Here is a 25,193-nt window from a genome sequence, read left to right as displayed (position 1 = left end):
CTGCAAAGCAGTTTTCATTATGGCCACTGGCTGCGTGACTTAGCCACGGCTTAGGCGTGCTGCACCGCGACTCTGCCCAATGCTGCCCGTTTTTTTTTTGATTTAGACCTTGTGTGTCTTGGAGACAGAGAAGATGTCTCGGGAATCCTCTCCTCTTGCCAGTTGAAATTGCTTTGGATCCGCTCCCAACTATCGAAAAAGATGAATGCTTCCGCCCTGTGCCTGGACTGACTGACCTGTTATGGGGCAGCTCTCCGACAAGCGAGGAGTGTGTATTATTGACACTGGGAGCCTAAGGGCAAGAGGAACCATGTTAGTAAATGAATGTCTCAGGAAGACTGAGACGGAGGAGGAAGAGGCGGAGGGTTGAGGCTTCACGCAGACCCTGCAGGGCTGGTGATTTGGAAACTAAAGCTGCTCTCTCTATTCCCCCTGCAGCACAAACAAACACAATCATAGACGAGGAGTAACCCCGTCCAGAAAATAGACCTCTGGCTTCACTCACGAGAGTTGGAGCTGAGCCGAGCTTCCAGAATACAGAAAAATAGAGAGGAAGGGAAATACTAGGCCAAGCCCTGGAAGCATTAGTGATTACAGGTCATGTGATGTCTTCCTCCAACCCCATTCACTGCTTTTCCCCCCCATCATCCTCCAAAAAATAGATGCTGCATGGTCCAATCATTGCATACACATCTGTGTACATCATGCGTGCGTTTGGTTCTGTTTATTGAACCTCTGATTAACATACCTCGGAGTCATTAAGCCCTGTACGTACACTCGGCACGGGCAGGGACATACCTCTCCCTACAGCCATACCATAGCAATCATTCCTGCCACGTCATGCACCGAAATGTCGTTCAGACTCCCGCAATGGTGCAACTGCGGGCACAATCTGAACATCTGTCTGGCTAGCCAGCTGCTTGCAGTAACAAGGGTAGTTGCCCGTGCATTATTTTGGCCTCATTGTTGGTCACTTATCCAGATTTTTATAAGTAATGGCCGCCCGCATCCCAATGTGCTTTCAATTTGGGGTGCAATTTGAGAATTTGTTCAAATTAGTCTGTCAGGGAGGGACCACGGACTGTTTGCTTTATCGCACCCATGTAGGTCGGTTTGATACCACATGTGCTGGGAGCGGAGCGGAGCATAAAAACCTCAGACAATGAGAGACCGTATCCTCCGATACACAGAGATGTGAGCGGAGACAGGGAAAAATGAAAAGGGAGTGAGGAGGGAAAGTAACCTGACATGAGAACTGAGAATCTACTGCGGCTCTAAAGAAACATAAGAGTAGAAACTGGATGATGAAATAAACCCTTGACTGATTTTACAGCAGTTATCCGAGGACAGGGCCAGGAGGGTGTGAGCAAGAGAAACAATAATAGAGAGTGAGTGTGATATAGAATAAAGAAGTCGAAGTGGGGTTGAAGTATTTTTTAGAAGTCGTGGAAACGGTCTGAGGTGGTCATGATTGAGTGTCTTTGGAGAATTGCAATAGTCCTGTTTCCCAGCTGTCGCCGTTGCTTGTGTGTCTGGATGGATTTACAGTGAGGGAGTCGAGAGAGAGAGAGAGAGAGAGAGAGAGAGAGAGAGAGAGAGATATAAGTCTGGGCTTCTGCACTGCTGCTGCTCGCTCGAGAGTGGGGGACATTCTCGAGCCCTCAATAGTTTATACAGACCATAAACATCTGGGCTCGAAGGCTGAGTAGGGAAAAAGGAGGTCTGGAGAGCGCTATCGTTCTCTTTCACTCTCTCTCTCTCCCCCCTCTCTCCCCTCACAACATTTTTATTGAGCTCCCCTTGCATTAGTTCCTTCTATTGGCAGATTATCACTGGTGCACAGGGGCTCAACGGCCTGGCTCTGCGCCCTTTACTGTTAGCTGTCTGCAGTTAGCCACCATTACAGAGCAGTCTGCGGCCGCTCTCCTGACTGCTGGGGTTCAGGCACTTAGCACTACAGGAATTTATGTACATATCACATTAGTATAAGCGGTCGGTGGATAATAAGCAGTTGCTATTCGCGTAAACACGGAGATGAGCTCAGCTGTAATTAAAGCTAGCTGCTCAGAGTTGCATAATAATTTTGATTGCAACCCAATCGCCAGATAAGAATGTCGATATGGGGCAAATTCTGGAAAAACCTTGAATTTTAGTCAGTGATCTTTTTTTTTTTTAAAGTTTACCAAACACACGACTTTATTGAAATTAGGGTGCTGCGTCCAAACATTTCTGTAACTTCAAAGAATCTACAAATCACACGCACTTCATTTAGCAATTGGTTAGGTGTGTAAGTGAGAAAGTCAGCAGGATTTGGATTGTTTTCATTCTTCCCACATCTATTTCTGTCACTTTTCTAAGCATACTAAGGTCTCAAAGATTAGGTTACTAAACTACGTAGTCAGGGTTAGGAAGGGTTCGATTTTGGTCCCCAAAAAATCTTCCAAAACAACGTTGACCATTGGTAGATGATGGGATGTGAACAGTATCTCTGTATCAAGTTCATACACTTTGTTTATTCCACCCATCCATCATAGCCTCCTCACTAAAAAGTTTTGTTAGAGCTATAACAACATCACCCTGCTTCCATATTTCTTCTGTCATTTTAGGAATTTAAACAAACAACCCATTACGTCCTTCTCTTGTGAGGACAGTCTTGAATACCCAAGCACCGGCCCAGGATCCTTAGGAATTACGTTCATATTGAACGAAAAATGTGTGTCCAATGCAAAAGTACTGTGCCCTTCATGTTGCAAAGTGAAAAGCAAAATTTGAAGTCATGGTGTTGTCCTTTTGTGCCCGGTAACAGACCAGCAATGGATTATTTTATTAAAAAACAAGCAACGGCCTTTTTCTAACCTTACCCGAGCTTTTGTGCCTAAACCAAACCGAATCTTAACAATAGTGGTAATAGATCAGAAAAAAAGTCAAAGAAAATACTTCTGTCAAAAGCAATAAGAAAGTCACTGACAAAAAGGGTTTGGCATCAATATATATTTTTTTTTTAGTAAGGTGAGAAGTAGTGTCAGGGATAACACTTTAAGCTCTTTCCAAAATCACTGTTACTAATCTCTCTGAGTAACACTTTGGCATTTTGTGGGTCTGTTTGTTTGTTTTCTTAATGGGAGTTTATTGAAGGATGTATCTCCCTTCAGTCGACGGGACATGCTAGCTCAGGGACTGGAGGTGGTCCTAGTAGCTTGCCTGCCAACGTGAGCCTACCTTCAGAAATCACATGGATTTGCCAATTTGTGAGCTTGGTGCTCATCGGAAGCTTGGTCATATAAACATCTCAGAGTAAACCTTTTTGAAAAATATACCTTTAATATACTCGTTAGCCAGCAGTAATAACTCTTACTCAGGTTAATTGTCAGCACGGGCCGGACGTGTCTTTTACTGCAGCTCAACCAGTGTCCTGGTCCTGGGCTTTTGGGTAGAGTTTGTTTCCCGTTTTAGTTTGAAAGTCTCTTGTTGCTTGTTGGTTTTTCCCGCCTCTGTGATTATCAGCTCCGCCTTTATGAGATTCACCTGTTGCTCGTTAGCCCTGCTGTCACCTGTACCTCGTTATCTCCCTCCTTTCCTCGGGTATTTAGTCGCTGTGCTCCCATTGTCTTTTGTCAGTTCGCCTTTGTTGTCTTCGCGTGGAGTTTTGTTCACCTGTATCTAACCGTCTGTTGTTACTGCCTGCTTTTTGGATTTTCGGCTTATAAATTGTTTTTTTTTTTTTAATCTGCCCGGCGGAATCTGCATTTGGCTCCTTCCTGCCTGTGCTGCTCGCATCACAATATTCAGCAAAGAAGACAAGAGTAGGGTCCAGTTTGCAGTGCTGTTGCTTAAAAAGCCGGACACAGTCTTTGGAAATATTGGACCTGACTGTCGTTTTTTTACACATGTTCTCACTTGAGTAATTAGTAAAGTAATATTAATATAAAATAAATAAATACATTTTTAAGCAACTTCCCCAGCACTGCTAACAGAGAATCTAATTTTCACAGTTGAGCCGTCAGATGAGAAAATATTAATGCGTCGTTTTGGAAGGCTGTGACAAATGATCCCTTTTGGTTTAGCAGAGTTCTTGAAAATATTTGTCGTGCAATAAGAAAAGCTGGTATCAAGATGGGCAGTGGTGCTACTGAAAGGATGACTTACTGCTGGCCGTAGCCCATTGGACTGCCTCGAGGTGGCAAGATGCCCAAAACTGGGTGACTGAGACCCCTTAAGTTTGTTGACAAAGCTCAGACCACATGTTTGAGGCAGCGGTATCATATAGCTCCACAGTAATAAACAGCAGGGGGGCCCGACGGAGGTCAATCACAACTCTGATCGAGCCCCTGAAGATCTCAATATTATGGGCGTGCAAAAAAAAAAAAAAACACTGGAGGACAGGGCCTTTTTTTGAAGGAGCCATCAGTTTTAGGAAGGAGAGAAAAGAAAATTGTTTGTGGATGTTATGTAATCTAACAGACTCTGAGCAGATGTGACTGGAGAGCGAAAGAGAGAGAGAGAGAGAGAGAGAGAGAGAGAGAGGGTCTTAAAGGCTGAACACTGGCCAGTTCTCCCTCCGTGCTGTCAGATTACCAGGACATGTTTGTTTTCTGAGTGAGGAAGAAGCCGTCCAAATAAATAGGCAGCGCAGCCAAGACTCTCTCCACCAAACTGTCAGCTGTGGGGTCTCTCTCTCTCTCTCTCTCTCTCTCTCTCTCTCTCTCTCTCTCTCTTCTCTCTCTCTCTCTCCCCTGCTCCGTCGCTCGTGCAGCAGCCATGAATTTCTCTGTGGGATGATTTGAGGTTTTCTCAGCAATGCTGCCTGTTTGCCTGTCTGGGTCAGCCCACATATGTGGCACACAGCAGGAAAAGGGTTAACAGCCCCTTTCCTCCTCCCTTTCTCCCCCTTTTTTTTTTTGGTCCGTCTGTTCATCTTTCTCTTACACTTTCTCCCTCATTCCCCAATTTTTTTTTTTTTTTTTTTTTTTTTGGTGGCGCGCTTGCCCCTGTGCTCTTATACACTCTGCGTGTGGAATTATTTTTGTACGGGGAGCTGGGTTTGATTGCTGCGCAGGGACCCTGCCTCATACAATGGCTCCCCTGTTCTGAGGCCCCCGGGTTTCTAAACTAGACCCAGAGCCTTGGGGGTGCTGTGGAGTAGGTAGAATGAGAGGGGTGGGGTGTTGGGGAGGTTAGAATACATTTGTGGAGCACCCCACACTTTTCCCCCCAGCCACCCCCTAAAAAAACAGACCCCTAGTCAGCCATCATGGGCCCCTTCTCCCCCCCCGCCTCCAACCCCATCGTCAGCAGCACAGCAAGTTAGGAAGGGGTCCTACATCAGATCTGAAGAAAAGCACATCCCAAATTCAATTTTTCTTTGGAGTTTCTTTGTTCTCTTTCATATTTCTGCATTAAAAAAAGGTTTCCTCCTTACTCAGCAGCTGTCCTCAGCGGTCTCGGTGCTAAAGCTTTACGCTCCCCATGCAGTAGCTGCTCTTGTGTTTTCACTGTGCATTTTTGGCTCTGTTTTTCCACATGCTGATTTATGCCTGGGGGCAGCTAAAATTAAGAGAGCATTTTGGTGCCGCCCAGGGTGCCTGAGTAAGTGGAGGAATGCGGCGCAGAGTTCTGCTCCATAAGGTGAAATGAATAGGCGGCCATATGCAGACGCTTGCCTCTCTGACTTTATTATTCAGGAATCAGGTTTTGCAGTTAAAACGCTGACAGGCTACGGGGTTTTTCCCTACACTTAAATGACTGGCTCTGTGCTGGATTTGCTTCGTTTGGGACTAGATTTATGTATCACGAATTAATTTATTCCTGAGATTATTTTTTTATGACAAAATTGGAACACAATTTGAAGAAATGAAAATGGGTCCATAGTGCTGCTTGTCAGTAATTGAGCTGAGCCTTCTACTGCCACCTACTGGTTATTGTTATACAGTACCCTTTGAGCTTCAAATAATGTTTGATGTGTACCTTTTATCACAATTTTTTTTTTAAATAATTTATTCAGATTTTATATGCTAGTTTTAGTAGTAATTGTTTGTTTGTAGAACAGGGCGGATGAGACATTGTTTTGTCTTACTATGCTCTCTTTTGTCTCACTTCATTACAGGTAGCTCATCATTATCCTACAATACGCCATCTCACACAGACCCATCCCCACGTCTGGCTGCCAAAGAGGGTAGGAACACATATTATTTTATTCTCTTTGCTTTATCTAAATATCTATCTTTGTGTGTGTGTGTGTGTGTGTGTGTGTGTGTGTGTGTGTGTGTGTGTGTGTGTGTGTGTGTGTGTGTGTGTGTGTGTGTGTGTGTGTATTTGGACTAATGTGACAGTTTTCTATCATGGAAGCACGGTGAGATTGTTAAACTAAGAGAAGAATGGGAGACAAAAACGCTTCTTCACAGTACTTGCCAGCTTCAGACAAGCAGATACAAGCAAATACACACACAGAGAGCGTGCACACTGGATAATACAAACCACTCACGCAAATCCAAAGCACACGCGTTAACCGGTTTGCCAAAGCTCTGTGCAGGTGCACCTTTTGTGTTGTTGAAATAATAAGAGCCAAAGCTGCTAGAGCGGACCCCGCTATTCAGAACTGCTACCTGAACGCTGTGACAAATAGTAGCTCAGAGGGGGCGGTGTCAGCATAGAGGCGTTTTAACAAGAAGACAAAGGCAGTGTGCTGATGAGTTCAATCTACAGTAGCAGGGGCGAAAACAGACGGTGAATGTGATGATTGTGGGAGAGAAGAGAGATGTAGGAAGTGTGAATGAGGTTGTTTGTTAGAGAGACAGGCATCAGGGACAGGTGCGGAACCAAGTACGTGTGCGGTAAACATGGCAGAAGAGCCTGGTTGGCTGCTTCAGACTAGACTGGTGTGGTGTGTGTGTGTGTGTGTGTGTGTGTGTGTGTGTGTGTGTGTGTGTGTGTGTGTGTGTGTGTGTGTGTGTGTGTGTGTGTGTGTGTGTGTGTGTGTGTGTGTTAACTCGCCACTTGTCATTTACACATTTTGCACTACAGAATCCATCTCTAAGAGTTACATTGTTTTTAAGAAATTACTTTCACAATATGTTCTAGTAATATACCACTTATAAAGTTTTTATGTAACATAACATAAATCTGTACAGTAGTTGAGGTTATTTCACTTGTTTTGAACACAACTTTACTCAAAAATGGAATTCAATGCATTTTCCTTATTAAAATTAGTTTGATTCATTTGTTTTATTATTTTTATTTCCGACATATTGACTCCTCTTTCTTAAAAAGGTACATTACCTGAAACAAAAAGGGAGAATAGGTCCCTTATCTTGAGTTTTGTCATGGAGAGTTTTTTGTTTTTTTAAACAGTGAAGATTTATGTGTGGGTGTAAACGTAAAAAAACACATTTATATGACTTGTATGTGTTATTACCACATAAACTGCTTGGTTGAATGATTTTCATGAGAGTCTTAGCTAAGCCAAAAAACGACTGTATCCAGTTGGCTCATCGAAATAAAGTAAAGTGTAAATGCAGCGAGCCCAAATGAGACCTGTTGCAGCGTTGGTAATGTTACACCACTAAAATTCTTGCGAAAGCCAAGCTGAGTTTCTAAGAACAACGCCCACAGCAGCACTGAATGATTGTCTCTTTCCTCTGGGTACCTTTTCACTCTACAAACATTATTTTGTGCTGACACAACACCAGCTAGGCGAACGCTGCCCTGCGTATCAGTTAAAGAAAACCTACACATCCTTTACATCGGCTATATGGTGTCACCACCAGAGAAGGGAGAAAGGACTGCAATAACAGTGATAGCCTTGCTCACAGGATGAGGGGCCCTATCAGGGCAGGAGGAGAGGAAACACTAAGGCTGATAAGTGTCCGAGAATGCCCTCTGCCTCTCTCTATCTGCCCCAGTGGTGAGCGTTAGCAGGCCGCGGACTTGTTCTCTCCAGGCTTCAATACCGATGGAGCAGTGGGCAGGCCAGATAAGATTCTGCTCAGTCACCCCCCGACCTCCGTCTTCCTGGTTCTCAGCGCCAGGTATTTGGACTGGCAGGAATACATGGTCACTCCCTTCAACAGCATTTCCCTTTCACAAGAGGTGACTTCTATAATGGGCTCTTGTAACACTGTGCGTCTACTCGAGTCCCGTGATCCCAGCCAATGAACAGCGTCTAGCCGAGGAAAGCCTGTCTCTCAAACAGAGGGAACTTTTAAAGAATTTGGAAATACAACCAACTTATCAGATTGATACCGTTCCAATTTACAATGAATGAATTTGTTAGATATTTGTATTCATCCTGAAGTTCCCAAACGGACAATAGCTGGTACTTGTGGCTTGATTATTGAAACCACTTACTCATGTAGCCTATTTAATTCACCTGGTAGGCTAAACCCCGCGTGGGCTGTCTGCTTCACATTTATTTGTGAAATTCACATAATTTGGCAAATAACTACACCCGGTCATCCACATTATACATATCATTGAAAAGAAAAAGTCTTTGTGTGTTGTATGATGCTTGAAATACCAGCTCAATCAACCATGGAGGCTTATTTTGGAGAGAGAATTGAAAGACTTTAATAGCAATATACTGCACTTTTAGTTGTGTTCATAGTCTATATCAACAGCATGCTATAAAATAAAAATACTAGATAGTGTTTTATACTAAACACATCAGTGTGCAGTTGGCATGTAGAGAGAGCTAAAAATGTTTTGTGTGTAAAGTTTAAATGCAAAATACAATTTCTTTTTTAATTTAGTTTTAGGAATTTACGGTATGTGTTTTAATTCGTTGTGTGTTAGAGTTTTGACAAACAGTACCCTAGTTAAAGAATTATGTGAATAATCATCCACATTTAAATATCAAAAAAAGTGTTCAATTAAAAAGTGAAACAACATAAAGAAAAAAAAAAAGGTAAAAAACGATGGAGTTGGGGGATTGTGACTCAACAATAAAAGAAATCTCGCTCCAGGAGAAGCCTTTATCAAAATTTCCTCAGATCAGCATTGCCAGATGTTCAAGTTCATATTGCCCTTCAAGAACAGTCAAATACCATACAGGCTCTTTGGGGTAGAGTAAGCACGAGCATGCAGCAGGAGACCACCCTTAATCTGCTCCAGACTCTGTGGTGTAAAATGCAATGTTATGAATAAAAGAGAGCATATAAAACACGGAATGCTGCAGCCATGAAAGGGTGTGTGCGTGTGTGTGCGGATCTTAGTGTGTATCCAAAGTCTACGTCTACTATTTGCCTGTGGATGGACATGTGTGTCTGTGTGGGTTCCTGCATGTCTCCATGCAGCATGTGTTACAGTGTGTATGTCTGTTTGTGGTAGTATCTTGGTGTTAATGTTTGCATATGATACAGCGTTGTTTCTCTGCGATGAGTCTTCTTACCGTTTTTAGATTTTTAGCTTTTAAGCTTTTGTTTAGGTGCTGCTATTAACTTCTGTAATTTTATAATTTGCACCATGGGCATTCATACTCTCCGTTGCTTCTCACTAATTGAGTAAAGATAATGATTCACACTGTGAATGTATTTTAGTGCCAAGTCAAAGTGGCAATCCAGCTTGAGGTGCACCATTATGTGTACAAGCTGTCCTACATTTATGACTTTCAATTGCTCCCCTTCGCATTTTGAAAATGAAAGAAAAAAGCAAATGAAAGGCGCAGTCCTCTCTTTAAAAACAATTATATTAATAACGTTGCACCAAACTTGCATATGCAGTAATCATGTCTATTTATGTGCAGTCCCCCGTTGCTTTTTTCTGTTAGTACTTCTCTGTGTCTTACTCCTGTACTTTGCCATCATGCTCATCCTCTTATGGCTCCTTCCCTCACACAGACAGCTTTCAAAGCACCTGTGTTACGATATTAAAAACCTTGCCCTGTCTGGGTCTCTCTCTCTCTCTGGCTCAGACTCTTTCCCCTCCCTCCCCTCTGTCTATCTCACCCTCTCAACTCAGTTGCTCCCTCTTTCTCTCCCTCTCTTGCCTCCCGCTGTCTTTCTCTGTTACTCTATGTCTCTATGCCTCTCTGCCTCTCTCCCTCTCTCCCCCTCTCTGTCTAGCGCTAGGGCCTTGTTTTGACTAACGTGTCCTGCAGTCGAAAGTCTCACAGGAGCGTGCACCACACCCCAGACCAGAGTGGAAACTGGCTGAAGTCGCAGTCAGAGCGAGGCCTGGAAAAATGAAGGAGGGCGGCGGCGGGGGGGGGTTTGGGGAAGAGTTGTGCACTGTGTGGGTGCACTTTCAGGTCTGCGTCTGTGTTTGCGAGTACCCCCGACCACTTGGCCTTTGTACGTTTTACATCTGCTGTTCTTTCCTTTTTTTCTACACTTTCACTTCCGTACCTTTCATTCAGTCCAAAAAATAAACCAAAATTACAATTTTTTTGTTTGTTTTTTGAAAACCTTAAATTCTGAATGAAGGGAAAAATGTTTTCGAGGTTAATGAAATTTGCTGCCACCAACAACAAGGATATCTAAAAGACGTGGATGAACCCATATTACTGTGCGCCTCCTCCAGCCCATACCAGCTGGCTTCTGCTGGCCTTGTTTTCTTTTCAAATTCCAAAGTTGTGTTTTCGTCTGACTTGTTCTAATATTTTTTCTCCTCTTTTTCTCTTCTTTCTATTTCCAACCTTTTTTTATACTCTTAGTCACTCTGTCTCCATCCTCATCTGTCTGCCTCTCAATATAGTCTCTTTCTGTGACTCCCCCATCTTCTTTCCCATCCCTGCTTCATTCGTCCCTGCTTCTCCCCCACACCATCTCTGTTTGTAACCTCCTCTCTTCACGTATGGAGGTAGCCCCGTTGTTTTTTTTTTTTTCGGGGTGGTGGAGAGTGGATGGAGGGGGGCTGGCGGTGAGTAGAGGGGAAAAAAGGGCCAGTAAAACAAAGAGAGGTTGTCTGCAGGCGAGGCAGGCAGGAAACGTAAGTCTCCCAGGACTCTCCCCCAGTCACTGCTCCTTGGCTATCCTGCCGGCCCACACCAGATTGAACCTGACAGCCCCGCTGAGGCACGGCAGCCCGCTTGTTATTTGTCTCTTTTTCTAGCTCATTTTGTCTCTCTCTCTATTACACTCTCCTTTCTTTCATTCTTTTAATCATATTCTAATTTATTTACTTTTCTTTAGCTTTGTTGCAAACTTGTGTCCTTCAACTACTAGTATGTTTTTGCACCATCACTTGTACCGTCTCCAGAACCCCTCTTGTCGTCTTCAGACATAAATGGGTCCTTTGCTGAAACACCAGGGGCTAAAAAAAACTGTTGAAAAGTTAGAAATTAGTGGAGAGATCAAGAGGTCCCTGAGCAGCAGGAAGTCTTCTGATTGGGGCTGATATTTCTGCTAGTGAGGAAAGGAAAACAAGGCAACAAAACATTTTATTTGAAAGTAGCACTTCAAACACACAAGTGTAATACACAAGTGTTTTTCAGTGTTTTTTGCATTTTAACTGGAAGATTGGGAAATGAGTAAAACAATGAAACACTCATGTGGCAGGTTAACACACAAACACTGTTTTCATGGGTGCAGAAAGGTAATGCATAAAATCAGGAGTTTGATTTTGTGTTTTATTATTTGTTGTTTATGTTAGGAAATGTAAGATGTCAATCCGTCCTAAACCACAGGAGGGCAGTATGGTACAGTGTTGAGATACGGCCATTCATGAGGTGGAAGCTTATAATGAATGTTGGTTAATGCCACTGAATAATCCTCTGGTGTTGCTGTATGTGGTTGTATCAGTCAAGGTGGCACACAAAGTCTGTATGTGGAAGACTTTTATGCTGCTCATTCTGTACACATGACATCTATTGCATTCTGTCCATCCTGGGAGAAGGATCCCTCCTCGTCGTTCTCCCATAGGTTTCTTCCTTTTTTTCTCCCTGTTAAAGGGGTTTTTTAGGGGAGTTTTTCCTGTGCCGATGTGAGGGAAGGACAGATGATGTCGCATGTGCACAGATTGTAAAGCCCTCTGAGGCAAATTTGTGATTCTGGGCTATACAAAATAAACTGAATTGAACTTTTATTCATTTCTGGCACAAAGAGGTTGAAAAGCATGCCGCTCTTAAGCCATCTTTAAAATGGGTCTTGCTTATCAAATTGTTGGACTTTTCAAATTATTAACAAATATGATTAGAAGAAGACAGGCATATATATATCTCAAAGTGAACACACTGTTCTTTTCTTCAGTGATAATCATCATGTGAGTTATTGACTGCACTAATTAAAACTCGGTTGAGAATAATTTGCAAACAAACAAACACCTACACACACAGAATGCATTTTAAGTGTGAGATCAAAACACTCACTAACTCCTGGAATATCAAACATATTCTAATTATCTATTCATGTGGGTAATTAGCCATGGATATTATGTTAAATCACAATGCTGTAAGCCTCACTTTTTCAATGTTTGAGACGAGGACCTGATGCTCTTTATGAGCCACACCATGCTCATATTTGCACTAGTTTTTTTACTGCTTCTTTGCAGTAGGATTGAGTATTGCGCGTTTTCTCCTTCTCTGTAACTTGTGGCTTATTGAAAACACCAACTCATGTAGCTCGAAATTTCACAACACATGTTTTTCAATTAACCACATGCTGTTATCTACATTAGACACATCCTTCAAAACTAAAAGGCTGTGTGTTGTTTGCTAAACACTGCCTCTCAAACACCACACTCAATTATCAGTCACCTGCCCCCAGAGTGCTCGTGTGAAACACCTGTGACCAATTAGATCACTTAGAAATCAGAGCTTGAACACTATAAACAGGATTCAGCTGCTGCTTGTTCTTTGGTGTGCACAACCACAGAGGCCAGTTTTGGAGAGTTATGTTAAAGTACCGCAATTGCAATATACTGTGTTTTGTTTAAAGTACAATACAGTAACTATATTCATGACAACGTATCTTAAGAGGAGACAGTATAGGTTAATATGGTAAAAGGCACTAATAGATATCTCCATTAATCATTCGAGTTGATTTGTTAAAATGTTGTAAGACAATTATTTTATTTTATTTCATTTACTTCTAGCTAAATTTTGGTGAACTTAGGCGGAATATGCAAATAGACATGTGGTTGAATAAACAGCTAAGTGTGTATTTCGATAGTTGTCTTTCCACTTCCAGCAAAAAAGCCCAAAACCTTAAAATTGACCAGTGCATGAAAAACAATGTTTGGGCAAGAGGTGTGTCACCTTAGTGATTGAACTACTAGTGATCATATACAGCTATATGATTATTGAGGATAAACCTTTAGAATATTCTGAAAGTGTTTGCTTTGGTGAGAGATGTGAGATATTTTGCATTTGTTTTTGTGTGTAGAGGTTCTAAAGAAAGGGACTTCGTTTCAAAAATTGTGTTTTAGCAATTGCAAAAAACTGTAAGATTTAGGGAGTTAAACCGCAATCTTTGATTTTTTTTATAATAAGCTTGTGACTCCAAAAATGGGAATGGCACTGCCTCTTGAGCTTCTAGCTTGCTTATCCCAGCAACAACCTCTGACATCACCATAACACTGTCTCTATCTGCTGCCCTCTGGAAGAAACGCTGACTAAAAGATTTTCAAATCATGATAACACTGGGAAAAGCATGCTGCACACAATACAGTGTAAAGTATTCATAGCTACAATACGCCTCATATTTCCTTATATTCTGGCAACTGTTTTAGCGCACAATAATACAAACCATCAAGGGTGCTGGCCAGGTGCACTGTGAGTGAAGCAGGGTGTTTGGGAGACATTGCCAGGGGAAGAATACATCCTCTTTTTTTTTATCTGTTTGTGTCAGAGTGATTGATTGTTACTGGAAGCTGTCCAGCTTCACACTCGGTTTGGTTTGAACCACAGACACACAGCAGGTAGAACTCATGCAAACTGGGCCAGTTTGGCTGTTTGTCAAGGTTTCATAAATGCCGCTTGTGTGGGAAGAGGGGTGAGGGTGAACATCACGGGCACGTATTGTCTATGTGCGTGCCTCTGTTGTACGTTCATTTGCATCAGTCCTTTTATTTGTGGTCAGAGTGTTGCAAGCTGCTCAACCAACTGTACTCTGGTGAAGATTGTGCCATATTTTACATTTAAACCATCACTGTGATCGAAATAAAACCACATTTCCATGTAGAAGTATCCTGTGAAGCGCATCTAGAACCATGTTTTGATAGATTTATTGATGCCATTTGGCACTGGGCTCTCCACTTTTGCTGTGTCGCAGTTGAAAAACACTCTCTTATCTCATTCTGTGATAGAACAAAAAGTGAGATGAGACACTTACTCTAGTCTCATACACACAGGCAATTTTAGAGATTGTAAATACACAGAATTATGTTCAGACAACTGCAGACATCTATGAATGTATTTCTCACCCTCTTGAAAAAAATAAGCTTTTTCCCCAATAAGAATATCTATTTTTTTAATAGCAAACTTTGTCTCCTCTCCTTTCCCTCTCTCTCTCTCTCTCAGACCCTTCATATGATGCTGTACGGCGGACAGGATGGTCAAACAACATGCACAGTGGCAAAGGTGAGGACACAAACAATATCACACATTTTTGACTGGACAACACTAGTACCTTTCATGGCTAGAACCATAAAGGGAGGCGTGTCTCTGCATTTCACCTGATGTGAATTTTATAATCTGGGTACAGTGCAGGTTACAGTTTTTTGGCAATAGATAAACCACAATTTCTGAAACGAGGGCCTTCTTTGTATTAACTCTACAACTACAGAAACACTTCTAAGGATGGTATTTTTGCATCACAACTCTACACACAAACACCAAATAAATAATTATTTCCAGATGCCAACTGCACACTGATGTGTTAAGGACAATAGACTTGTCTTTGGCATTTTAATTAGGATACTAAGACTATGATGACTCAAATGATATGGAGAAACAAACAATTTTGTATATTCATAAATACTCATAACAGTATCAGACACATATCCTCTTAGTCTCTCACCAAAATTGGCCTCGATTGATGTCCACATCAAGGAGCAAACCTGAATCCTGTTTCTAGTGTTCAAGCTCTGCTTTTCTAAGGGATCTAATTGGCTACAAGTGTTCTCACAGGTTCATACTGGGTGCAGGTGATTGATAATTGAGTGTGGTGTTTCAATGGCAGGGGTTAGCAAACAACACACAGGCTTTTAATTTGTAATGATGTGTCTAATGTAGATAACTGTGTGTAGTTATTTGCAAAAAAGTGTGTTTTAGAATTCAAAAGTGTGTGCCATGTTTTGTGCCTAAGCAATTGCAAAAAAAAAACACTGTAAGACACACATACTTTTTTCAAAATGCTGTTTGATCCAAGTCTACAACACTAGAGGCAGTTCCAACATCTACAGAGTCTAGACATGTAGGACACACTCCTAAAGATAACATCTGGCCAACAGCTCTTGCCTTATTTACTTTGGCATTCAAGATCCGCAACCTGGTTATCTTTTGCCACCCTACTTGTTATGTCTCTGTCTTTCTGTTACTCTCCCCTGATTGCTTCTCTCTCCCCGTGCAGGTTCACCAGTGGTTAATCAGAATGTGACTAAGTCCACTGAGCAACCCAGACCTCAGCCAGGTAATGGCTTCCCTGGTGTCTTTCTTGATCTTGTATATAAGCACAGGCCTGAAGCTAATGTCTCAGCATGAAAATCAGCTTCATTTTGTGCCAAATGTGTTCTCCTCTTTAAGTTGATAGTAAGGACGACGGAGAAAGGCCTGTAGGTAAAGGCATAATATTTAACAGTTTATGTAAGCAGGCAAAACTCAAGACGGGAAAGGTCAACACGGCCTCAGGAAACCGCTAGAACAATTGTTTACACGTTGTTTCCCAGCAATTTATTAATGGACTGTTACAGGCTACAAATAAGCTTTGAGTGTTTGTTAGTGTTTGTTTGTTTTTTTTTTACCACTCAGCAAAACATCTATTAGCATGTGTAATTGGTTTTCCTTGACAGCTAATTATTTAGAAGAGCACAATGATCCAATTACACTACTAAAGACTTTACCACATAATGCTCTTTTGCATTTTTTTTTTAATTATAAGTAAAAGTAATAGTTGTTTTTGAATTTGTATTATATCAGCAGCAGCTCTTCGAAATGTTAATTTTGTGTCAGTCTTCCATACTTATTAGTTTGGATCACATACTGATATATCACCAAAGTAATCAGCATTGAGACCAACCATGCTCTCCTTTTGTCCACAGATCCTTACCAGATTCTGGGTCCCACCAGCAGTCGCCTAGCCAATCCAGGTAAGAATATGAGCTCACTGTGATCTTTAAATGCATCTGCTTCTAAAAGGAAATTTTTGTGGAAGTATCTCAAAAATGTCCTTTCATGCAGGCCCTGCTGGAAAGATAATGAGTTATCAAGCTGTGAACAGTGAATGATGACGCTCTTGGATGAGGTAACATCTTTGACCATTGTTCATGTATGTGTCCACCATCAGGTTCAGGTCAGATCCAACTGTGGCAGTTCCTCCTGGAGCTCCTGTCCGATAGCGCCAACGCTGGCTGCATCACCTGGGAGGGCACCAACGGCGAGTTCAAGATGACTGACCCGGATGAGGTGGCGCGGCGCTGGGGCGAGCGCAAGAGCAAGCCCAACATGAACTACGACAAGCTAAGCCGTGCGCTGCGCTACTACTATGACAAAAATATCATGACCAAGGTGCACGGCAAGCGCTACGCCTACAAGTTCGACTTCCACGGCATCGCTCAGGCACTGCAGCCGCACCCCACCGAGTCCTCCATGTACAAGTACCCCTCGGACCTAGCCTATGTGCCTTCCTACCACGCCCACCAGCAGAAGGTCAACTTTGTATCCCCACATCCTCAATCCATGCCCGTCACCTCCTCCAATTTCTTTGGACCCACCGCTCCGTACTGGAGCTCGCCCACTGCAGGCATCTACCCCAACCCAAATGTTCCCCGCCACCCTAACACCCATGTGCCGTCCCACCTGGGTAGTTACTACTAAACACCCCCACTGTGACCATCCACCACCCTCTACAAACGCCCACAATTGATGACCTGCAATCCCAATGCTGCCTACCCGATGGAGATTGAGTAAGAGGCTGAGAAAGAAGCATTTGTCCTCTGAAAAAAAATCTTGCTCCTTAATGAAGGATGATAAAATGGAAGGATTTTTTATATTTTATTTGTAAGAATCTATAAACAACTGGATGCTATGGTCCAAAATGGAATACTACTTACCTTTTACAAGACTAGCAACGATATGTTTATGCTTTTTGGACGTGCGTCTGAGTTTCCTTCTTTCTAAAACATCCCCAAACAAAGCAGGACGGGAGGACAACTCGAGTCTGTCTCCCTTCTCGCCAAGCTACAGTACCAGACATGGGCCTATTATTTATGGGTCTCAATCTACATCCTCCTCAGTACATTATGTACATTACGCTTTAAGCATCTGACGTTAATGCTTGTCTACAACCTTATTGGGGTTTTCTATTCCCACCACATCTAGCCTTCTGTTTCCACTGTCTCCGCCTGCTTGTCTGTTCATCTGCATCTTTTTATGTGTGTGTGGAGAGTCTTCTGGAATTCGCTGGACAAGAAGGAGCTCTCAAAGAGTTGAACTTTTCTCAGCACTGAATGAAATTTGGCAACTGGAATATGCCATTCACAATTTTATTTATCATCCAAACTGGAAGGCTAGAGAAGAGTTAAATTCCGGAGAAGGAAGCGCTGTATGTTTTGCTGGCCTGGGTCAACTCAGTTACTTAAAATGCTTTCTGTGTGTTGTGTGCGTGGAGCTCAAGATGGGCGACGTGTACAGTTTACTCCACTGTGCTGGGGAAGCTGAGTCAAGATGTAATTGAAGTAATTTGCAACAGTAATTCAACCCAGGTCAGATGTTTTCAGGGGGCCACACACTAGGCTATTAAATGTTTGCCATGTTGGTGCCTTTCAGCCATGCTATTTCCAGATGTTTTGTTGCTGGACCATGTCAGTATTAATGTGAATGTCTTCTGGTTTGTGAAACACGTAAAAAGGGACACCCTGCAGCAAAATCAAAATTTGTCAGATGTTTTTATTTTGTTTAATGAAAAAGAAATCCGTAATTTGTAATACCAAGTTTGCTGCACACATCTGAATCTCAAACATGAAAGTGCCTTTTTTTTTGTAGATTTGATTATGTAGAAGTTGTCTACGCAACAAGTCTGTATGGATGTATTGTTTTATCCAAAGTGCCTGACAGTGTATCCAGTTTTAGTATATGGCACAATAAGAAACCTAACCCTCACAGTGCCTTAACTGCAGTTTTATACCATCATTTCTATCCATTATAGACGAAACAGCATTACATGTTTTAAAATGCATATTTAATCATTACCTCCATGTCTCACCAGAAATCTGACAATTTTTGATTTTGAAGTGCACCCTGTCAATAACAGCTGCCACAGTGTCTCCTTCTTCTTTGCAGGCCAGTCAGGACCTTATAGGTCAGCACAGAAGAGTGGCCTAGCAGTAAGTCATGTTAAAGGTGCAAGATACGAGATTGAGAGCATTTTGATTGACTCTCAACATGGGGACGCCTGAGCCGGGGGTTTGTAGCTCACAGTGCTAATAGTACAAACTATGGCAATAGTGCTGACAGAGCTAACTGTGTTAACCAGGGTTGGCGCTACGCCTCAACAATGGTCAGGATGACGTTATCAGCTGTTCCCATCGTTTGAGAGCACTGCACTGCAGAGCGACGGCTGTGAGCTAACCATTAGGGCACGCTCACATGCACTAAAAGAATGTGCGGTGGGATTGGCTATGTCAACAGAGCAATGCGAAGCTCAGATAACATCACACGCAGAGGGAGAGTGACTTCATTCTCTGCTCAGGTAGACATTACTCCACTATATCATTACATAGCAAATAATTGTTTGCTGCTATATTAATGCTCTGAGTGTCGTATATTGCTCCTTTAATAGACAGTTAAGTTGTATTTTACCAGGGCTGGATCCTAGTTTGAGAAAAGCATGTGTGTTTGAATGTTAGTTTCTCACTGATCTAAAGCCCAGCAAAATGCACATGAATCTCAAGTCAGAATTTCATCAGTATCATATCGAAACATATCCATACGTGTTCAAAGCTGTTGATAGCAAAAGTATTCCTTTAGAGTAACTGTAAATGGACACTTGAAAATAAATTACTTGGGACTAAGTAGTTTTTCAGAGAACAAAACCAACAAAGTATGACGAGATGAAACAAAGAAATCCTCAGATTCGCAAACGCTGTGCGTTTGTCAGACCTATTTTTTATTGTTTTATAAGCATCAGTCAACTAGGCATTAAAGCAACTTACTGTATAAATTATGCAGAGTTATTTTCATATGTGACACAGTATAGAAAGTCAAGAGAATTAATACGAGTTGACCTCGGTCAAAAATGCAAACCTTTAAAGTCCATTTCTGCTAAGTAGTTTGTTCAGCATTTTAAGCGTTTTTATATCTGTACATTTGGGCAATACATTTTAACATTTTGTTATTGTTATTATTTCTGAAATTCGGTTGTAACATCCTAAGTGTCTTTATGTGCTCGTGATATTTTCTTGTATACCCAAAACCACAAATGCCTGCTTGAATCATAACCCAACCACCAGGGATTCCTTCACTTTATATGCAACATGTGATTATGATGAAACTTTTCCATTGTGAATCAAGTTTTATACCAAAGAACCCTGGAATTGAAAGCTTTTCCTGTGCATTAAAGAATTTCAGGTATGTTATGCAAAACAATACAAACAGTATTAACATCCACAACCAGCTTCTCTCGAAAGTTTATAACTTTAAAAGAAAGAATTAAGAAGGGAACTTGTAATTTGTAGCATAAAGAAATTATTCTAATGTACCCTTCATTTCCATGTTTCACAAGCATTATCAATGAAAAGGGATCTGTGCTACTTCGTATATGCAATGTATTTTGGATATCAAATATATATATATATATACATATATATATATGTGTGTATAATTTTACAATTAACCAATATATTATTATTATTATTGTCATTCCTGCAATGTATGAAGTAATACCTTTTGAAAAAGGGCTTTTGTATAGGAAAATGTGACAAAATAAATGTTTTTACCTCTCAAGTTATCTTCCATTGCCTGCCTGTTGCCTCATCAGATCATCTTTGTAAGGCTTGTTATCCAATTGGAATAAAACAAATTTATACACAAACTAACCATGACAAGGTACTACAAAAATGGTGTTTCTTATTAAGAAAACACACACTCAGTTTCTGATATATTAGCTTCACCTAATGCAGAATAATACATCAGCCCTGCAGAAAAACATACCTCATGAAGGTTTTTATTTATTTGATATTGATCTTGATGATTTATGATAATCGAAGGCTGTACTTGCCGGTGATTGTTAATTGTATTTCATTATATTTAGAGGTGTTTCAAATATTCTTCCAACACAATTACCGCATATTGATGATGATATAATTAGAATATGACTATATTAGTTCTAGCTGGCTGTACCTGAATAAATATATGCTATTTCATCTAATTCAAAATCAATCATTTCCGGTGCAAAAGGAAAGTTAGTGTCGGGAGCCGCACCATTTTTACTGGCTTTATTTTTATGATTCCATATTTTTGCTATGGTGATCACAAGTTACATTTTGTCATTGCAAAAACAATGATATATGCTGTTTACACCCTTTTCAGTTATACTCTGTTTTGAATCAACAGATCATACAGTGCCAGAAGCGGTGAGCGAGGGAACTGTATGTGTATCAATTTGAAAGTCTTCTTAGTATTTGACTCTTTGCATCATTTAAGTGTGACTCTGAGGACAGCTTTAAATGATACGTGTTTGTTATTTAACAACCAGTGTCTATACATGTTGTCTGTGTGCAGTGACAGCTACAGTCTTACAAAGTGCTCTTTTAGTTTGCAAAAGACAAACTCATGCATCACAGACACAGTCAACAGCCATCAAGGGACAGTTACGGATTTGTTTTTGCATTAGAATATGTCTGGCATATATTTCATCTTCATGCTGCTTAGTCATTTCACATAATTTGTCAGTAATATTCACAATATTTTACCCGAACCCTGCTTATTACTATGCTACAGCAAAGGGAGCAGACACAGGCATAAGGATATACAGTTCATTAGAGAGGTCGGCCTCAACAAAGCGTGTTAAAGTTCCATGGTAGCCTACAGTATGTGCTGTTATTTCTCTAAATGGAGAGTTCTGGTTTCATGTTCATTACCTGCACATAAACTAATGGGCACCGAGCAACAGCGCCTATCCCCCCACAAACTTCCACTCCGTTGTGTTTGGATCTCTGTTTGCTGTCACAACTTCTCTTTGTTTACAGATGAAAAACCGCGATAGGGGTTGGCACCTGTCATCACGCTGCTTTGACCTTTTTGATCACAGCCAATATATGACATTCAGGCTCGGTTAGGTAGAAAATAAAACGATGACAGAGACATTTTCAATGCAAAAATAGCCTTTATTTCAGTTTATTTTCCCCTGAGATCAAATACAAAAACTAACAAAGACAAGTTATTACCATACAACTCAGTGCAGCATGCAGGCATAAGTGTTTCCTGAAAGCTTTGTCCTCTCACAATGTCTTCACTCAGGGAGAAAAACAAAACTACATCACCCACTGTTTGAAAAGAGTGGCCCCTGAGCCCAACCCTTTGCTAGTGCCTGAGTGTCTGAATAGTTAAGCATACTCTAATGGTTCAAGTCCAAGTGTCTCTTTGTGTACAGCAGCCTACAGTAGCATGCATTATTGAACAAGCCACTTTATCTTTTTCTCACCCATGACAAAAGCATGGTCCTCAACAGTGGTCCTTCAAGTAATTGTAAGATTTATGCACAGGATAACAGATTTGTTTAATTTTTCTGTCAGTGCATGCTCGGCAAACCTGATGTTCCAGGCCATAAGTAATTAAGAACCACTCATCTTCGTTTAAAGTGAGAGCACATATGTTCAAGCCATGTGAAAGTAATTGGGTAAACTTTCTGTTGCTGTTGCTGAACTGTAGCCTCCCTGTCGAGCATGACCTGGTCTCCCTTTTGAAAACAGGTTTTTTTGTCAGTAGACAGTTGCAGGTGTGGTTTAACATACAAATGGTTCACAATAAGTGTCCTGGCCCACAGGCTTATCTGTGATGAACACAATAGAATAACAAATAAGTGGGTTTTCTTTGCTTCATATTTAAATGCTATACTAAGTGCTGTCTGGCATTGGGTAACCCCGCCTGCCTCCAGCACCTCTTTGTCTTTTTAAGATTTGAGGAGTTCATCAATGAGTGGTATAAGCCTTTACATGTCTCAGTTTCTACTGTTCATTGCTACGTGTCCGTGATCTCACATCTTGGTGACATTTGGATGATCACCGATATCAATCACCTCGAAGCCCTGGTTGTCATGTCCATCTCTGGAGTGGTGATGATGACCCTTGATGTTGTGGAAGCAGTAGGCACAGTGTGCAGTGGCCACTGGCACCACCTTGGAGAAGTTTGAGAAATCTACTCTGTACTTGCCCTCCTTGCTTCTTGAGATGATTGGCAAGAAGTTGTAGCCCCACATGATCTCCTGAGGAATGAAGGAGGTCCGGACTTGGCAGGAAGAGCTGGTGGACTCTGCGGTGCCGTCTAGGAAGACGATCAGCTCAAACTCGTGTTTGTAGAGCGTGTCCACCGCCATCTCAAAGAAGGGGCTGCTCTTGTCGATGATGTGGTAGAGCGTGAGAGGACAAATGAAGAAGAGGTTGTCCTTCCCGGCGTCCACCATGAAGTCAATGTTCACCTGGTCCATAATGATTGTCTCCCCGTCTGGTGTGTTTGTTGTCCTCAGCAGCTTGCCATAGATCTGGCTTCCAATCATTAGGGTCTTGCGCAGATTGGCCACTCTGATCGACAGGGCAAGGGAACCATTTTTGGGGCTGATGACAGCAATGTCACTGAATGAGATGGTCTTTGCCCTCTTTTTGGGTGAAGAGATTTTGGACAGGATGACCCCACACAAGAAGCAGTTGATAACAGCTCCAAGGAGGGACTGGATGATAACAAGGGCCACAGCACCTGGGCAGTAAGGAGTGGGCGCTCGGCCACCATACCCAACAGTTGTCTGGGTTTCAAGGGAGAAAAGGAAAGCTGTGGTGAGTCCTCCAACATTATCAACACATGGAAGGTGGTCTGATGGGGGGTTTTGCCACGTCAGGTCACCGTTGCTGCGTGCAATCCAGTACCACAGCAGGCCAAAAATGAACCAGCTGAGGGTGAAGGAGGCAATGAAGAGGAAAAGGACAAAACGCCACCGGATCTCCACAAAGGTGGTCCAGAAGTCAGCCAGGAAGGATAAGTGGTTGCTGTATTTGATGTTTCCATATTCAATGTTGCAGTGACCATCTTTGCCAACTAGTCTGGCACTGCATCTTTTTCGCTCCACCAGATACTCCTGAATACGTCTGTTCATGCCTCCAAATATTTTATACAAGCCCACAACCTGTAAGACAATACAACAGGAACAGCAGCTAAGTACAAAGTAGAAAACCAGTCATCAGGCTGAACAAGCAGTTGCTATGTACCACTACTTATGGAAAGCAAGAACAATTGGCTACCTAACTTGTTCTAGCAGATAAGCCACTGCACCTGGGAATAATGAAAGAAAATATCTTTCTAGTAATACTACTAGCAATACTGTAATTCACTACAATTAGACAGCAAAATGTCAAGATGACACTGACAGTCAGGTGCTGAAAGGGAGGTCTAAGAAGGAGGACAAGAACATTTTATGCCATGAACAAATGATCTATATGCACAGTTGGAGGTGTATATGCAGCAAAATCAGCGAATTTAAGAAGAAAGAAATGACTCTGCTTAAGTTAAACTGAGCTGTTAAGTTTTACATTTTGGGGTATTTTGAGTACAGTGAGAACCTGTCCTACATCTGTATATATCGTAAGAAGCTTTCTTGTTTTTCTGCTCCAAATGCTTTACTCCTCCTCCCATAGTTAAACTGGACTGTATATGTACAGTCTTACATGTTCCAAGCTGCTCTGACCCACTGCAGTTTTAATCCTCACTGAGAGGCTACAATCCTAGGTGGATGCAGCACTGCTGTAAATACCTGAAGTCAGTGAGAAACCAACATTTCCAATGAAGTGTAACACATTGCAGCTCCAACTAAAACAAATAATTTCAGTACCAAGTGTCTCAACACAAGGATCAGCTTTGTTTGCTGCTTTTAATGCTGCAAAAATAAACGTGGCATTGAAATAATTCAGGCAAACGCAGCACTCATCACTTTGGTACTTACTTGGCTACACAGAGGTTTGTAAGTATGGGCCTCTGTTGCCAAGTCATGCAAACTACCCAATTTGGATCATGGCGTGCTTATTAGTGAGTGTGAAGTAGAACAAAACGATCAGTACAGGGAGAGTCTGTTTTCGCTTTCAACCCTCAAAGTTTACATCCAGTTTTTTTGCCAAAAAGAAATCTGATAATTACTCCCTGTTGCTTGTTTGCATGCTTCAATCATTTGGGAAGCAAACCCGGTCATTCCACACCTTATCATTAGGTCAGCATTTTTTCATACCGTAACAAGGTATGTGCTGCAATAATTTTGGGTATTTGGATTTTTAATTGTATGTTAGACAAGGTATTGTAAATAATTACTTTGCATTGGAAAACATCTACCTTCAACAAAATCAACTCTTGAGGAGCAACAACAGAATAGTGGACACATAGTTTTAACCCTAAAATGGCTTTACTCTAAGAGTCAAATTTCAACCTTACGAATAATCCGAGTTCACATTTGAAATGTAATCAGTAATTCAAAGACTAACAATTACTGTTCATGCAAAGGGTCCTTGTGAGAAAAAACCTTTTTAATTAACCTTTTTTCTTGTATTTTTCCTTTACACAGGCTTTTTGAATGTGCCTTAAATTCTAAAAATGTATTGAGCCAATCAAACTGAGCATTTAGATTTTACCTTTGATTTAAAATATATACCTTAGTTTCCACTGTAATATTAAAAAAATCCATTATAGTAGAAACCACTAAAAGCTAGTGAGAAGTAAAGTAATAGTACTGGCTATGTTGCATCAATTGTCTTTAACAGTCACAGATGATCAATATGTGACTTAATTACCTTTTTTATACTACCTTTCTTCTTTTCAGTATAATTATGAAACTGTGTTAGGCTCATTCTAACAT

The 25,193-nt window shown here is 41.5% G+C and overlaps 2 protein-coding genes across 5 annotated transcripts in view; one reads left to right on the top strand and one right to left on the bottom strand.

Moving 5' to 3' along the window:
- Window positions 1-20,159, top strand: part of fli1 (Fli-1 proto-oncogene, ETS transcription factor) — a 33,109-nt gene extending 12,950 nt beyond the window's left edge. For 3 of the 4 annotated variants that reach the window (XM_054601174.1, XM_054601166.1, XM_054601190.1), the window contains exons 5-9: window positions 6,104-6,172; window positions 14,450-14,509; window positions 15,501-15,560; window positions 16,189-16,236; window positions 16,434-20,159. In XM_054601174.1, the coding sequence (XP_054457149.1) occupies window positions 6,104-6,172; window positions 14,450-14,509; window positions 15,501-15,560; window positions 16,189-16,236; window positions 16,434-16,963 (767 nt within the window). In that variant the 3' untranslated portion in view covers window positions 16,964-20,159. The remainder of the gene's footprint in view (window positions 1-6,103; window positions 6,173-14,449; window positions 14,510-15,500; window positions 15,561-16,188; window positions 16,237-16,433) is intronic. The other variant, XM_054601183.1, reaches the window with a different exon arrangement.
- Window positions 20,160-22,340: 2,181 nt separating this feature from the next.
- kcnj1a.1 (potassium inwardly rectifying channel subfamily J member 1a, tandem duplicate 1) lies at window positions 22,341-23,456 on the bottom strand. The gene has a single exon (XM_054603789.1). It carries the CDS (start codon window positions 23,448-23,450, stop codon window positions 22,341-22,343), a length of 1,110 nt encoding a protein of 369 aa, XP_054459764.1. The 5' UTR covers window positions 23,451-23,456.
- Between the last annotated feature and the right edge of the window lie 1,737 nt (window positions 23,457-25,193).

The sequence above is a fragment of the Anoplopoma fimbria genome, chromosome 1 (assembly GCF_027596085.1).
Source record: "Anoplopoma fimbria isolate UVic2021 breed Golden Eagle Sablefish chromosome 1, Afim_UVic_2022, whole genome shotgun sequence".
NCBI classification, from domain to species: domain Eukaryota; kingdom Metazoa; phylum Chordata; class Actinopteri; order Perciformes; family Anoplopomatidae; genus Anoplopoma; species Anoplopoma fimbria.
The sequence above is the reverse complement of the archived record's forward strand: the minus strand, read 5'-3'. Positions and strand labels throughout refer to the sequence as shown.